General features: G+C 37.9%; 1 protein-coding gene across 2 annotated transcripts in view; it reads left to right on the forward strand.

The window, feature by feature from the left end:
- Positions 1 to 17,285, forward strand: part of thoc2 (THO complex 2) — a 107,471-nt gene that overhangs the window by 30,927 nt on the left and 59,259 nt on the right. For both annotated transcript variants that reach the window (XM_084429987.1, XM_084429988.1), the window contains exons 10-15: positions 3,359 to 3,514; positions 11,251 to 11,423; positions 12,143 to 12,338; positions 13,121 to 13,159; positions 13,965 to 14,095; positions 15,264 to 15,365. In XM_084429987.1, coding sequence (XP_084286113.1) covers positions 3,359 to 3,514; positions 11,251 to 11,423; positions 12,143 to 12,338; positions 13,121 to 13,159; positions 13,965 to 14,095; positions 15,264 to 15,365 — 797 coding nt within the window. The remainder of the gene's footprint in view (positions 1 to 3,358; positions 3,515 to 11,250; positions 11,424 to 12,142; positions 12,339 to 13,120; positions 13,160 to 13,964; positions 14,096 to 15,263; positions 15,366 to 17,285) is intronic.

A 17,285-nucleotide genomic window follows, 5' to 3' on the forward strand; every position in this document is an offset into this window, starting at 1 on the left:
GACTAATTGAGAACCACCATTTTTTTGGTTTCAAACCGAGATCATAATTCTGAACAGACAACTATACAAAATATCATGTAATTTACTGAGAAATGTTAATTCCTGCTGTGTATTTAAAATGTTTAACTAATCTGAATGAATTATATATATATATATATATATATATATAAACAAAAACTAATTTGAATGAATGATTCAATGACTCTCATAAAGACTTCACTTGTTTCATTACTGGAGGAATCAGATTTTTTTTTTTAATGAATCTCTTGAATGAATGATTCAATAACAAATACATTATTTAACAGTCACTTGTCGCCACCTACTGGTTTAACGATGTAATCGATATAATCGTTATTTGAAGCGCCATGTTACTTTCATAAGGGGATTTACTCTTGATCGCTACAGTGGACATCACTGTTTATATCTGACCTATAAACTTTTATCCCGGATCCTCTGTGATAATGTGAATATCTGTGACACAGAAATAATGAAACTGTGTGGTTGAAAACACTGTTTGTGAAGCTGTTTCACACCGAACTGCTCTCTCAGGACCAGCGACAGCTCAAACACGCATCTGAATGTTTAATAGTCACAGGCGGATCGGTGTCATTTAGGAAGGAGATCGCGTGGGCGTTTGAATCGAGATCGCGATCTTTTAGCGATGAATTGTGCAGCTCTGTGTAGTGGTTTACGTGTTTCTGTTTGCAATAGCCTTACTGTGCTGAAACATGACTGGTGTAGTCGTGCTGTACAGTGATGCGACCCTCTCGTTCACTGATCCGCTCTGCTCACATGCTAATAATAGCTCAGGACTATACATTATCTTGATAATTGGTCAACAAAAATGAATCTGTTAAATCTGATTCTGAATAAAGAATAATATATTGATATTTAATATTAATATATTTTTTGTCCAATTTTAGTGTTACTTTAAATAAAAGGCGAGTTATTTTATTTTTTTGGCTTGTATGTTTTTATTCAGAATCATTAAAATGATTGAATTTAATTTAAAAAGTCTAATATTAATATAAAAAAAGCTAAATAATGATTAAAAAGCATTTTTGGTTTCAGTTTTCAGCCAAATGCATCCAGAATTTTTGGTTTCAGCCCAGAATTGTTATTTCGGTGCGTCCCTAATAATCTAAAGAATATGACATGCAGTTGCTCCTCCTATAAAAGAGTGCTGATTAATAGATTTTACATCAAAACACTAATAATCGCAATTACAATATTAATGGAAATAATCGACACTTATGTTTTTGCCATAATCGTGCAGCCCTAGTTCATATTTAAAAAGGTTTTCAGAGTAAATGTTGTTTTATTTATGCAGATTCACTCCCCTATTAATATAATTCTAGAATGATTGTTTCCAAATAGATATTCAAGGCATGATAGATATTAGATATTAGACGAATAGATATTCATCTGGTGGAATTTTCATATTTTTCACTTAAAATATTGCAATATCAGTTTTTTCTAGTATCATGCAGCCCTAGTTTTGTCCATAGAAATGCGTTATTCACTTCTGTAAGTGATGAATTAGTTGATTAATTTTCATTTTATCGATTTTATTTATTTTGGGGGGTCTTCACGTTTATCCCCTAAGCTGTGCTCTTGGGAGAAAGCTGATGTCATGAACTGTTTTTCTTACTGTACGTTAGCCGCATCTTCCTCTTCTGTCTTAATGGGATTCAAAATTGTCAGATGACTTCCTTTTGAACAGAACGGGCAGCAAATGCCATCCTTTTAGGTAGCTTAAAAACATAATTCTGCTTAATAGAATTACAGATGCACTTTGACTCTATTTACACATGGTATTAAAATGTGTCCATGTGGACAAGATTGAATATTTGATGGTGGGACCTACATGTATCTGGAGCATCACGCTCATAATAGAGCAGCTTACAACACAGTGCCAGCTTGATGTCATGCTTGGGTTAATGCCATTTAGATATTCACATTTCATATTCAGAGAGAGGAATACGGTTGCAAAATCTGCAGCAGAAATACACAATATGGCGGCTCGTTTTAATACCACGGTTAAATCATGGGAGAATATTTCACTTAAAAATTTAAAAACCCTCAAGTTGTTTCAAACCTGTATGAGTTTGTTTCTTCTGCTGAACATAAAGATATTTTGAAGAATGTCGGTAACCAAACAGTTGATGGACCCCATTGACTTCCATGGTATAATAAAAATGGAAGTCAATGGGGTCCATCAACTGTTTGGTTACCGACATTCTTCAAAATATCTTCCTTTGTGTTCAGCAGAAGAAACAAACTCAATGACGTGTGTCGTCAGCCCTGGACAGACTGAGCTTGTGTTCTTGGGAACATGATGGTGCATTGCTCTGATTAGGATTAAAGGATCCCCAAAATGAAAATTTCCTAATAATTTACTCACCCCAATGCCATCCAAGATATCCATGTCTTTCTTTCCTCAGTGGGATAGAAATTATGTTTTTTGAGGAAAACATTTCTGGATTTTTCGTCTAACAATGGACTTCATTGGTTACCATTGTTTTTAAGTCCAAATCAATGCAGTTTCAAAAGTCTTTGAAGTGTTTAAACGGGCTGTACACGATCACAGCTGAAGAAGAGGTTGTTATCTAGCGAAACGAATAGGTCACTTTCAATTTTTTTTAATCATTTATAGACTTTTTACCTTCAATAGTTCGGATTGAGCTGATCAACAAACGGACAGGGAACTACGTCATCACGTTGAAAGGCAATACTATTTGAACTACTATTCATATTCATCAGAATGTTATTCATATACTATTCATATTCATATTCACTGAATACTATTACTATATATATATAATAGCAAACAATACTATTTTAACTATCCTCCTACCCTACGTACGGTCGCATTGTAAACAGTGGGGCGGTACTTCTGCCGGCGCCGGCGTGACCTTTCAACGTGATGACGTAGTTCCCTGTCCGTTTGTTGATCAGCTCAATCCGAACTATTGAAGGTAAAAAGTCTATAAATTATACTTTTTTTTTTTTTAATGACCTATCGTTTCGCTAGATAACAACCTCTTCTTCAGCTGTGATCGCGTACAGCCCGTTTAAACACTTCAAAGACGTTTGAAACTGCATTGATTTGGACTTAAAAACAATGGTAACCAATGAAGTCCATTGTTAGAAGAAAAATCCAGAAATGTTTTCCTCAAAAAACATAATTTCTCTCCCACTGAGGAAAGAAAGACATGGATATCTTGGATGGCATTGGGATGAGTAAATTATTAGGAAATTTTCATTTTGGGGTGAACTAATCCTTTAAGAGTGGCCCTATCTGAACAGAGCAGTGTTTGATGTTAACACTGAGAAACCCTCACGTCTCTTTACGCAGCTCCTCCCACTGGACTCCAACATCGTGGAAGAGCACAAGAGAGAGAACCTGGAGGCCAAGCAGATCGCCCGCAAACTCACCATGGTGGTCGTGCCCTCCGAAAAGACAGAGGACAAGGAGAAGGAAAAGGAGAAGGAGGAGGAGAAGAATGAGAAGGTAACTTATACTGGAGCGTGTCACCACTAGTGGCAATGCCGAAATGATGGTTTAGTGTTGCTGATAAAGAAATAGTAAACCACAAATAAAAATGGTCATTGTTCGGTCATGTCATTCCAAAGCCATACTGAAGAAATCAAGTTAAATCAATAATAACGTTATTATTATTGTTGTTTTTTATTAAGTCCAGGGCTCAGAAAGTAAAAGTCCTGCCATAGGTTTATTCCACCCATGATTTCACTAATTAGTTCTCTCTCCTGGCTGAAGAACTGTGTGAACTGACAATAAATCCAAAATAAATGCAAAGAAACAGTTAGTAATATTAACTTATCGCATTTATTCATGAGATGAAAAGTAAGCACTGTCAGGACAGATCATAACACAAAGAGCTTAGAACGGTTTTATATTTAAAAATCTGTGAATTTGTGTCAAATCTGTGACTGATTTGAAAAGTAATAAAATGAACAACAAAGCAGCACAATACATGTTACGTAGAAACGCAGCAGGACTGTTATTTACTCCGAGACTTCATGCACTGATCTTTAGATGCTAACGATCATCACTGTCAATAAAATCAATCGTAATGAATCTCTTATTGACATTGTGTTTATACTTTGTCGATTTCAGCTGGCTTTCCCAAATTGACAGAAGATTAGTTTGTTGACACTAGACCACAGAAGAGTTTTTTAGCATTTAATGGTATAAATCCCTGTAAATGTCAGCGTTTTGCTCTGCTGATCAGGTGCTTGATTACAGCAGTGCGTGTTCAGAGACTCTCAGGGACTCTCCGTCTGACAGGCTGATTCACAGAACGCAGAGATTAGCTGCAGTTTAGTCACGCTGTGTACTAAGTTAATGCTTTAAATTAAATCTTGACTGTGTAATGACAGATGATGCATTCAGGATGCATGCAGGAATTTAAAATGCTGTGCAATAGCAGCAAAAGACATTAAAAGCGTTCGGTTCATTATTCAGAAGTACGTAATACAATACTCGATTATGGGAAACATCATAATCATGATTATTCTGCTCAATAATGAAATCATGATTATTTAACTCGATCTTTGGTAGGTGATACAATCAGTCTTATTTCATGATCATGTTCATGGTCAATATTATCAATACTTCAGCAGAAACTAATACTAGGTTAATTACAGTAAAAATCCTCAAAGGCGTTACAGAAGACAAGTAAACACCCAGAACTAAGAAACTAAAGTACAAACAAACTGACTAAAACACAACAGAACAAAAACAGGACGTTTTTCAGGAAGATGTACTTGCAGTGGTGTTCAGATAAGTAACAGCCTACAACAGAAACTGAATAAAGGAATCAAATCTGAAATACATTAATTATAGACTAATCCTTTTTAACCCTCTGAGGTCGGCAAACGCGCCCCCGCGTTTTGCTGGATTTTTTTCACATAGCAGCAACATAAACTTAAAAAAGTCCGTCATTTACGGTCATATTAATAAAATAAATACATGATTATAAACTATAGAGGGTCTTCTTTTTTTTGTGTACACTCACATTAACATCAAAACCTTGTTTTTATTTTTAAATAAATAAAATAAACAGGGTGCGCTTTCAGCTCACTCTGTCTCCGCAAAAATCTTTTTGAAACAAGTCTGGAAAATGAACTGAAACTCAGCTAATACTTATCACACAACCATGAAACATGCATCTAAAGAAAGCTTTAAATTTCTACTTTTAAATAAAACAATTCACATTCAAAACAAATATTCTCCTGCAATGTAATCTGTAAGAAACTAAAGAGAAGTACAGTTTCTCCCGTCTCACCTAATTATCGGTAATGAGTTCACACCCACTCGCAGAGCGCGCTATTCATAAGATAATGAGCTGAGGTGATCTATGCAAAATAAGGTAAACGCCCCCTGAAATGCCTTAAAACCAGCAAGTTTCATTTATTCACTTTCCTGCGCTGTTGGAAGATGACACGAGTTCAAATTTTGCTCAGAAGAAGAGCAGGACTCTGACGACGAACGTTTGTATTTTGAGCGACGAACGTTGAGCGACTTGATCCAGCCGTGGATAATATTTCGGGTAAGTCTTTTTAAATTTACTTGCATTAGTTGACACATGTTCGCATTTATGAGGAAAAAACAATATTACGTGACAGTTCTCCATTATGGACGCGAGCGCTCTGAAGCAGCACTAAAAGACTTTCAAACTTTCACAGAGACTTTCAAAACAGAAAGCACAAATCCATTCTTTAAAACGAATTTCGTTTTGTTTTAATTGTATCTTAATTTTAATATTATTTTCATTAACAAATTTCCTGGTTTTAATACATAAAAAGTAAATAGGCTAGCAATCACAACATAAGGTGCTTGAACTGGAGAAAAATAATTCATACTATCATTTTATATCATTATATCATTTTACAAAACGGTTTTGCGCATGTGCTTCTGCGCGCACTATTTCGAATTTACGTAACGTTTTTGACGACACGGGACCATGGGCTGGGCCACTCGGAGGTTGCTTCCGGGAATAGGCTACTGCCCTACAGTATTAAAAGTCGCATATAATTTATAACATATTATTGTTTATAAGGTTATAGTGTGCGTTATTTGTTTTCTCTTTAACTTCTTTCAGCTCTTTTCATGTTTGGGGGGTCGGATTGTACAAGTTACTTTTGTTTATCGCTCACAATTGCTTTGTTTATAACAGACTGATTATTTTTTTTATTTTGGTCACATTTGATTTGCTTAGAGCAAATTTAGAACATTATGTTCTCCGGTAAAGACGGTCTTCAGATGATCCTGGACAGCGAGGAATAACTCACCTTGGCTTTTCCTCAGAGGAAGATTGTAACTCAGACGAACGGCAGCATGTTCAAGAGCGAATTGATCACGCCGAGTAAACACCGAGTTTTCACATGAGTAAATACGTGAATTCAAGTGGTCTAGTGGTAGAACATTTGCCTAGCGTGTCAGAGGTTCTGAGTTCGAATCTGCACTCATAGTTTTTTTTTTTTTTTTGTCAAATCAGATTATGTTTATCAGTGGTTGTATATCAGGCAGAGACATGTGTGTGTGTGTATTTTGTTTTGTAATTTCACTGGAACGAAAAGAGAGTCTCCACAACGGATTGAAGCGCGCGTCCGAGTGAAGACTGCGCGAGCCTAAAACAAACACAGTATCCGCGTCTGACTCGCGGGAATCCACGGCGCAAACCTGTGAGGGGCTGTGTTTTCTCGAGCCCCATATCAGCTCAAGAAAACACAAGTTTATTCAGATCATTACTTGTTTACACCGTCTCGCAGCGCTGTGAGGAATAATAATAATAAGGGAAAATGTCCCTCAAAAGGTAGATGTAAACAAACTATTAAAAGGTAAATATAATTTTTTTTTCTTTAAATAATTTTTATTGTGTTTTATTAGTAACAAATTTGGGGAGAGGATAAATATTCCAAAACTGAAAATACAGTATGAGAATTTACTGCACAATTACTAGACATGTTTACCTTGGATATTATACAATTTACAAGCACAATTTGTGGAAAAAAAAATGTATATAAAAAATATAAATAAAATTTATTTTTGTGTATAAATATATACACATGTATATGTGTGTGTGTGTATGCACATATATATATTTGTATAAGCAACGTATTAAACTGCAAATTAGCATTTATATTCCTTATAATAAAAATGAAAGACCTATGTTACAGACATATGAAAGACAACATTTCGTTGATTAGTTTTGGATAGATTATACATTTTTACTGTAAAATATCTGCCACCTCAAATAAGCTTTTATTTGCCAATTTTTTTGTCAAAAATAATCAAATAATCAATCAAATCCTTAACTTTGAAATATGTATGATAAAATGTATACTTTAGTTTGTACAAAGAAAGATTACACTTGAATTGTTGTTTATTTAAATATTTACAAGGTAGATGTAAACAAACTATTAAAAGGTAAATATAAGCCTTTTCTTTAAATAATTTTTATTGTGTTTTATTAGTGACAAATTTGGGGAGAGGATAAATATTCCAAAACTGAAAATACAGTATGAGAATTAACGGCACAATTACATGTTTTCCTTGGCTATTATAGGCCAAATTGCAAGCACAATATGTGGAAAAATAAAAAAGAATTGAGATGCTTCCAACTGTTGCTCTTGCATTCTTGTGGCTCAGTGACTCACCTGAATGAATGGCTCATTAAGTATGCGGTCCTCAGGTGTGAACCACTACATATGCATGATCTGTGACGCCCACTCCGCATATGGCCTTTCCAAACAGAAAGTGCTTTGCAAAATTCAAATCAATGTATTGTGTTATGTGAAGGATTAGGCAGGGTGATTTTCACATAATTTTGAAGAAAAAACACTAGGCGATGACATCCATTAGACAAAAGTCTTATTGGCACATATTTAGTGTGTGTTTTGTGGTCTTATTTCAGAAACTTTAGTTTTTAGTTTTTTCAATAACCACGCATAAACATTATTCTCTCAAAAATGCAGACATGTACATTCTTGTTGCTCACATATTATGGTAGCCCTGTTTGTGCTAAATAGTGTGTAATTTTTTTTTGCCATTACTATGTTTATAAGCAACTGAAAAAAGCACAAATGTCAGGGCATGTCAGAACATCTCAAGGACCCCAAAAACACCTCAGACCCCAGAGGGTTAAAGGGTAACTCTCGCCAAATTGCAACCTAGGCTATTTTTGTTAATCTACCCGAGTCAAACATTCGTGTAAAAGCATAATTAGAATGTAGAGCTGGGTGATTTTTTTTTTTGATTTTTTTTTTAATAAAAAACTCGATTTACGATTCGATTCGATTCCAAATTATTTATACTGTATTTGGATTGAGCTAATGAAACAACAAAAAATCCTGAGGTAACTCTTATGCCTGGTTCAGATTACACGATTTTTTTGTCTGTTACGATAGTCACTGTGTCAGATTACACGATTTTGACTCCTAAAAATCTTGTCATGTCGTGGACAAGAAACATGTCAGACTACACGTTGTTTTCCGACCAGTCATTGCGAGCCGTCTCACACACTCATTCACTCGCACATATACACAAGCTCACTCACATAGCCTACACGCACTCACACACACACTCACACATGTCTGGTTTACTATCTTCGTGGGGACTCTCCATAGACTTAATGGTTTTTATACTGTACAAACTGTATATTCTATCTCCTTACACTAACCCTACCCGTAAACCTACCCATCACAGAACACTTTCTGCATTTTTACATTTCCAAAAAATCTCATTCTGTATGTAAGCTTGTTTACCCATGGGGACCTCTATTTAGGTCCCCACTGTGACACGAGTCCCCATGAGTCTGTGTGCATTCAGGTTGAAGTCCCCACCAGGATAGAAAAACAGGTTCACTCACTCACTCGCACATACACACTCACTCACATTCTCTCTCTCTCTCTCTCTTTCTCTTCTCTCTCTCTCTCTCCTCTCTCTCTCTCTCTCTCTCTCTTTCTCTCTCTCCCTCTCTCTCTCTCTCTCTCTCTCTCTCTCTCTCTCTCTCTCTCTCTCTCTCTCTCTCTCTCTCATTCTCTCTCTCTCTCTCTCTCTCACTCACACACACACACACACACACACACACACACACACACACACACACACACACACACACACACACACTCACACAACACACACACACACACACACACACACACACACACTCTCTCTCTCTCTCACTCACACACACTCTCTCTCTCTCTCTCTCTCTCTCTCTCTCTCTCCTCTCTCTCTCTCTCTCACTCACACACAGTCACACACTCGCGAACACTCACTCTCACTCTCCTCTCCCTCCCTCACTCACTTCACGTCGCGCGCCGTCGTCGTGGAGGACCGTTAAAAAATTAAACATGCTAGTCTTTTTGTCGTGATGTCGTGAAGCATGGAGGGCTGCGCCGCAGGGAGCGCGCTACGGAAACCCTGAAGGAAGATTTGGCGAATGCAAATGTATGTATTGTACGCTATTCTGAAGAGGGGGAGAAAAAAAAATAAAAAAAATGATTTTTTTGAAAATATGAATCGATTTGCACCTACCAACTCGATTTTTAAATCAATCGATTTTTTCCCCAGCCCTTTAGAATGGAGTATCAAAAGTAGTCGATCTCCGAATGCAACGTGACATTCATTACGTTGCCATTCGGAGATCGACTATTCTGACTGACAAAATTCCAGCCACACTAACTGATACAGTGAGTCGTACAAAACCTTCCTTTTAGTAAACTCTGTGTACACAAACCGTGTTCTCCATGCTTGAGTTCTGGTGATACTTCGAGTAAAGTTTCGTGTTGTGTCGAGCCTTCTTAGTGTTTTAAAAATAGCAATTTTGATGCTATCATAGTCGTGCCCCAAGCACTCCCATTCAAAAGGCAATTTGACCGAAAATGAAAATACGGTCAATCTTAAAAGTGGCGTTTCCATTCTAATTATGCTTTTACACGAATGTTTGACTCGGGTAGATTCACAAAAAGACCCTAGGTTGCATTTTGGCGAGAGTTGCGCTTTAAAACTACAGTTTATTCATTCAAGAGCAGCGAGTGATTTTTATCTTTGTCTTGTTGTTTGATTAACAGTAATGACTGCAGCAGATTTATTAGGCTGTTGTCTCTTTAAGAGCTTCACGGATCCAATATACTGATACACACACGCTCTTTCTCAGTGTTTACATTCACTGAAGACATAACCAACTGTGTTTATGAGGATACTTGCCATAACACTCACTTATTTGGCTGATTTGGATGTCAAGTTTGGGCTTTTAGGGAGGAACTGAAGTGCACCGCTGTGAAGGAAAGGAAGGTGGGCTGGACGAAATGCGGCATAAGCACAATAATCATTTCTTATATATATATTAGTTTGTCTATTGCTATAATTACTGTTTTATGAAATTTCCCTATACTTATTTGGGAGATCTGACTAAATCTGTAAAGTGTATGCATTTTATTTAACCTTTGCTTTGGTTTTGAACTTGGTGTTGAGAAATATTATAGCCATCAATATCTGGTAAATTAATTTCTAAATATTACAACAAAGTTATTTTATTTCAACAGAGCAAGAATATTGTGTTTTCCATGATATGACCCGTTGATTCCTGCTCATGGATAATTTAGAGAATGTTTTATTAGTGATTGACATTTAAAAGTTAACCGTTCATATTGACAATGAAGATGGTAAACCAGGTCTGAATGATTAATCAAATAATAAAGCCAATTTAATGTCGTTTTTTTTTGTTTGTTTTGTTTTTACAAATAGTATTAGAGCATCTCCTTTTCTCTCACACACGTAACATTGAATAAAACAGATTCAACCGTTTCTGATTGTTAAATTAAAGTGAAATCAGAACAATTTGCATGGAAAACCTGTTTATAGGAAAGGCAAAGAATGCGCTGTGAATATAGTTTCATATGGTCTTGTGCTTATATAAAATAAAATATGCTTAAACTAAATTCACAAATTATCAAAGCATTGTTAGTGCCAGCCTCGTTTAAACGTTTTCTCCCCTTTCAACTGAATATATGAAAATCCAGGTTTTGCAGTAGTTGTGGATAATTAGACTTTGCATTAGTGTGACTCGTAAGCTGTAAGGAACAGCACAGATGATGTGTGTGTGTGTGTGTGGAGATAAAAATCCCTCAGACTCCTCTCAGAAGAGCATGTGTGTGTGTGTGTGTGTGTGTCGGTGTGTCCTGCGCTCCTCTAACGTGTTCCTCCTCTCGTGTCAGCCTCCTGATAACCAGAAGCTGGGTCTGCTGGAGGCTCTGCTGAGGATCGGCGACTGGCAGCACGCGCACAGCATCATGGATCAGATGCCGGCTTTCTACGCCACCTCCCACAGGCCCATCGCCATCGCACTGTGCCGACTGCTTCACCTGACCGTGGAGCCGCTCTACCGCAGGTACAACACACACACACATGCGCGTGTCTACTGTCCTGGGCCTGGAACAGCACTCGTTTACAGTCAAACGAGTGACATCCTTATGCATCGCTTTCTGCCAAGTCTTTTACGTGCTTTTCCCAAATCACTGAAGTGACGTCGACGTCCGGGTTAGCAGTAGCATGAGCCGTCAGGCAAGTGTTATTTAAATAAACTCCTGATGTACTTACAAACTTTCCAATGCCTCGTTTTATGAGTACAGAACCTATTTGTACTACTGTAGAAGTTTGGTGCCATTCTGGGCATTATTAGTGGGGTGATTTATGAGATACAAATTTGGAGCCAATAGCGCCTGCACTAAACCATCCGGCTGATATCTCTAAATAAGCTCTGACTTTAATAATGTTCGACCACGGGAAAAAAGGCTTCTGGGGGGGCGTTTGGCTCGAGGTCATGGTGCAAAGGACCCTAGGTTGATTTTCTCCGAACCATCCCTTTAAAATTACTATTCTTCATAAAAACATTGTATTGTATTGTTGAGCTATTTTGAGCTGAGTTTCCCCTGCCGTGTGGCCCACACACACACACACACACACACACACCGTCCAGCGATCGGGACTTCCTGCTCATGTGAGCTGTTCTCAGGCTCAGAGCTGAGGGAAGCACAGCTGTAAATCAGACACGGGTCTTTATGACTGAGCTGGGATGTCTTGAGCTCTTTGAACGTGCTGTATTTTCAGGGCTGCAGTCCCCAAAGGTGCCAAAGGGGGTTTGATGAGGCCTCTGAGGAACAAACAGGCCCCTCGTCCGGCCGAGACCTTCGGGGACCTCTCCAGGGATGTGTTCACCATGCTGTGCTACCTGGGCCCGCACCTGTCCCACGACCCCCTCCTGTTCGCCAAGATCGTGCGGCTGGGCAAGAGCTTCATGAAAGAGGTGAAGACTGACACACACATGCAATTATCTTCAGCAGTTCAGCAATATTCATTTGTTTTTTTTATTCCCTCAATCAGAGGGAACCGTTTACACCAACCAGACATTGTTGACTGAGATTTTATATTTAAAGGTGTTTTCCTCATTTAAAATAAAATAATAATTACTTTTGGAAACATCTTTACACTTTACGTTATGTTTAGACTCTGAGCATAAGCGGTTTGGATGATGGATGGATGTTTAGTGGTGATGCAAAACACTGTTATGATCATAATATCTCAACTCTATATTGGCTGTACAGTGGCTGTGGGTGTTAGCTCACATAAATGTAGAAATGATTCAGCACTTCTCACCACTGTTCATTATGCTTATGGACTTCCTCCAGTGGTGTTACAATAATTGCACTTGTGTGTTTTTTGGCAGTCAGAGAATGTTAACGGTGTGTGTGTCCCAGAGATGATGAGCTTTATATCAGGACTGTATTAGCCCTTCGGCTCACTCTAATGCAACCTGTGTGAGTTGTGCAGTCTCACTTTATTGTCGGCTAGCCTCTATTGATCACTGTCTCTGTCTCTGTCTCTGTCTCTCTCTCTCTCTCTCTCTCTCCTCTTCTCTCTCTCTCTCTCTCTCTCTCTCTCTCCTCTCTCTCTCTCTCTCTCTCTCTCTCTCTCTCTCTCCTCTCCTCTCTCCTCTCTCTCTCTCTCTCTCTGCTCTCCTCTCTCTCTCTCTCTCTCTCTCTCTCTCTCTCTCTCTCTCCTCTCTCTCTCTCTCTCTCTCTCTCTCAGTACCAAGCTGAAAGCAGACAAGAAATCAAGGACAAAACGGTGAGTCATAAGTGGGAATCTGAAATTGGTATAAAAACAGCAAAGGTTTATTGCAATTTTTTTTGTCAGGTCAGCGCTGACCGTAAAGTGTATTTGATAGGTTTGGCACCAATTAAAACTGTTTAAAACCATTAATAGATTTTAGGGATGCACCGATATACTTTTTGGCTGATACCGATAACTCTTTATATTTGAAAGCCTATAACCGATATATTGGCCAATAACTTTAAATAAATTTTGAGAGCCTGATTACAAAAACGAGTCTCATCATGTCCCAATCACACAATGTATAATAATGTTCTCATAATTGTATGTAGCCTATATGACAGACTTGCGCTGCATGTTACATTAACTGTATTTTCCATTTTTTTGAAGTGATTTCAATAATATTTCAGGCAATATAAAACCATCATGATGAACTGAAGTGTCTCAGCTCAAGGAAATAATCCAGTATTTATCGGCTTTAATATATCGGCCACATTTTCTCATCGGGCCGATAACTATAAAAATGAACGTATATTGGCCGACACCGATATATCGTGCATCCCTAATAGATTCTTCCAAAAAAATATTCTCAATCATTTTTAGCACTGAACAGCTGCTAATTTATTTGTATGCGATTGTATTGGATTATTGAGTGCTCGTGTAATGGTTAAATAAGTTCTCTTGAGAGATTCATAAACCGTTCCATACAGTCCAGATATGACTATCACAGGCCGTTGATTAAAGCAGTGACGGGTCTCCAGCTGATTGTGTAGCTGCACATGACGTGACGTGTGTGTGTGTGTGTGTGTGTCTCTGGCAGGACACTCTGCTGAGCTGTTTTCTCAGTATTGCTGATCAGGTGTTGTTACCGTCTCTCTCGCTCATGGAGTGCAACGCCTGCATGTCTGAGGAGATCTGGGGCTTCTTCAAACTCTTCCCCTACCAGCACAGGTACGGCCCCGCTCTCTTCACCTGTGGCTCTGCCTGCTCAGGACAACCGAGAGTTATTTGCTTATATTGCACAAAGTTAATTGTATTATGCAAATTGCCTAATTGGTAAGGTTACAGGTTCACACTGGACTGCAGTGGACGTACTTCATCACTTGCCACTTAAAGTAATTGAACGTCCACTTGTACACCCAATCTGTTTACTAAATCTGCATTGTATGAGTTTCACATCAGTGTCCTGCTAATATTTATTATGACGGGTGGGAAAGTGGTTTACAGTGGCATTTGCGGTGCAAGTTGGGGAATCTATAAGCGCACCATGGATCATATAGCCAACGCTGTTTTTCAAATGTCAAATAATGTTCAATGTTTGTTTTAATCACAATTTTTATTAAAATGTAAGTCACCTCGTTTATGATTTACACGTGTAGTGGCAGCGCTGCAAGTTCTGTTCACCTGATGTAGGTTCATGTTAATGCAGATTAATGCCTTTGTGTTAAACTGGAAGAGCACCGAATAAAATGCGTGTTGCTGTGGGATGACATGTTCTGTTGAGCGGTGCGAGACTCACCCGCCGTGTCCAAGGCCAAACATTCATAACCGCAAGAAGTACAATTCACAATAATCAGATATAGACTATTAATATAGACTAACAATACAGATTGTTTCAAAGCAGCTTTACAGTGATTAGTAAGCAGCTTAAGTTCAGTGATGGTTCATTTTTGTTGTAAAGTTATTAATTTAGTTCATTTTTATATATATATATATATATATATATATATATATATATATATATAGCCGCTCTGGAGAAATCCATGATGTCATCGTCCAGCTCAGTTCTTATATAATGGTGTCAATAATATTGTTGAATATTAAATGTCCCCAACTACGCAAGCCAATACAAGCAGAACGCATAACATTTCTTGTATGTAATAAAGTCAAAGGATGACGTTCGACCAACTGTGTGTGTTGGAAACTGTTAAATGTGATGGTGGATGTGCTGTTTTATCATGGGAGTCGTTATATATCAAATGATTGTTATGTACGGTCATATACCAGCTGAAGAATATGAGGCTGTGTTTACTGCTGTTCCCTCATCATATTCCCACAGTCCCTCCTTATACACACAGTGAATGCCTTGATGACCATGACACATGTTTTGTGTGATTAGGTATCGCCTCTATGGGCAGTGGAAGAACGAGACGTATGGTAATCACCCCCTCCTGGTGAAGATCAAGGCTCAGACGGTGGACAGAGCCAAATACATCATGAAGTAAGTTTACTTTCTAGCGTAATCTAGATCAGCTCTTCAGTATAACCCTGAAACTGAGGCGAGAGAGTTTTTAAAGGATTTTCAGGATTAAAATCACATGGAGTTTTGAATTCAGTCTTCATTATCTTGTTCACTGAACATGCTAATGTTGGGAGGATGGTCGTAAAACTCAACAGTGAAGGCCTGGTTTTTCAGTCTCCTAAACTACTGCTATAACACTAAGATATGACTCTTTTATTTAGCAAAGATGCATGAAGTTGATCAGATGTCACATTCAAATACATTTCAAAATAAATCTAATACATTCAGATAAAGACTGTTCTTTTTTAACTTTGTTTGTCAAAGAAACCCTGTTTCCATAATTTGTAGCCGCACAACTGTTTTCAACATTGATGATGATAAGAAATTCTTGAGCAAAAAATTAGCCTATTAGAATGATTCCTGAAGGATCATGTGACCCTGAAGACAGGAATAAATTACATTTTGAAACATGATGTAGAAAAGTTGTTTGATAATGATATTTCACAATTTTTAAAAAATCCTTCTGACCCCAAACTTGTGAATGGGAAGTGTAGGTACTGTGGCGAGCTACTTGTTTCATCTTGGGCTGTCATGAGTCCTCGATTAAAGCCCACGACCCGCATCGTCAGACTGTTTTCTAAGACTGCATGATATATTAAAACAGTTCAGCAATCGTAACATAGCGTAGTGCTATTGTGAATTCACAAAGGCTGCGATTAAATTAAACAAATATATGCACTGCATGTTTAATGGCCTATATATGCACTTTAATTTAATTTAAATCCAAATATAAGACAACCCTGATTTATATTTGACAATTTTACATATTGCACATTTTTCATTTTTAAATTTTTGTATTGAAGTATGGCAAATATTGGTAAAATGTACCAACAATCACATTTAAAATAAACACACTGTGGCGTACCATAAAAATAACCCGTAGTCCATCTGAATTTAAGAACATTTAGGCTTTCCATCTCATCGTGAAAAACGTAGTCCACCAACATTTCAGTTGACAGTAGAAGTGAAATCTTATTGTAGTCTGTCTGAGAGAGAGAAAGCGCAGGCTAGATGGCATTACATAGTAGTGCAATAAACACAGCGATCACGTAGCGCTGAAAGACAGCAGTTTCTCCCTGAAGTCGCTGGGCAACACTTGTTCTGCTGCAGTGTGGGCTAATGCTAATCCATTACGCCGCATCATTCTTCTGCACCGGTCAAAGCCTAGCGTTAAACCTTCAGCTGCATGATGGCTCTGGTCATGGGCAGCTCCTCATTTCTTTTTTCGGCTACATACTGACACACACTTGCCTGATGAAGCGGCCGCTTTTAGGACCACGGTAAGCTTTTTACTTTCACACTTAGCATTTTTTCTTTTTGGGCTCGCCATCTTCTAACATTACAACCGTATTTCTTGTTTGACTCCACTGCGTTTATCACCACGAGCTTAAAGTTTGCATCATAACCTCTCCTCAGTTGCTGGTTCACTTGCCCGACCTTTGAACCGCTCGGTTGTGGACAATCATTGGCCATCATGCAGTCCCCTGGCACTGTAATCTACCGCTAGTTTACGGGGCGTCGCTTCAGACATGCGGGCACACTCGTTTTACAATTTTTTGGCGCTACCTATTGTTGAGATGTATTATTGACATGTTAAAGGGGTGGTGTAATGACCTTTTCACAAGATGTAGAATCATTTTCTGATGTCCGCAGAGTGTGTGTATAAAGTTTTAGCTCAAAATACCCCACAGATATGTTAAAATTGTCACTTTTAGATATGAAATCACTTTGATTTGTTTTTTTATAGGAACAAAAACCATCGTTTAACGACCTCAGAGCTCATGATAGGTCGGTCTTACATTTTACAAATAGATATTTAAATGGATGTTTATTTTTGGG

The sequence above is a fragment of the Rutilus rutilus genome (genome assembly GCF_951802725.1).
Source record: "Rutilus rutilus genome assembly, chromosome: 14".
NCBI lineage: Eukaryota > Metazoa > Chordata > Actinopteri > Cypriniformes > Leuciscidae > Rutilus > Rutilus rutilus.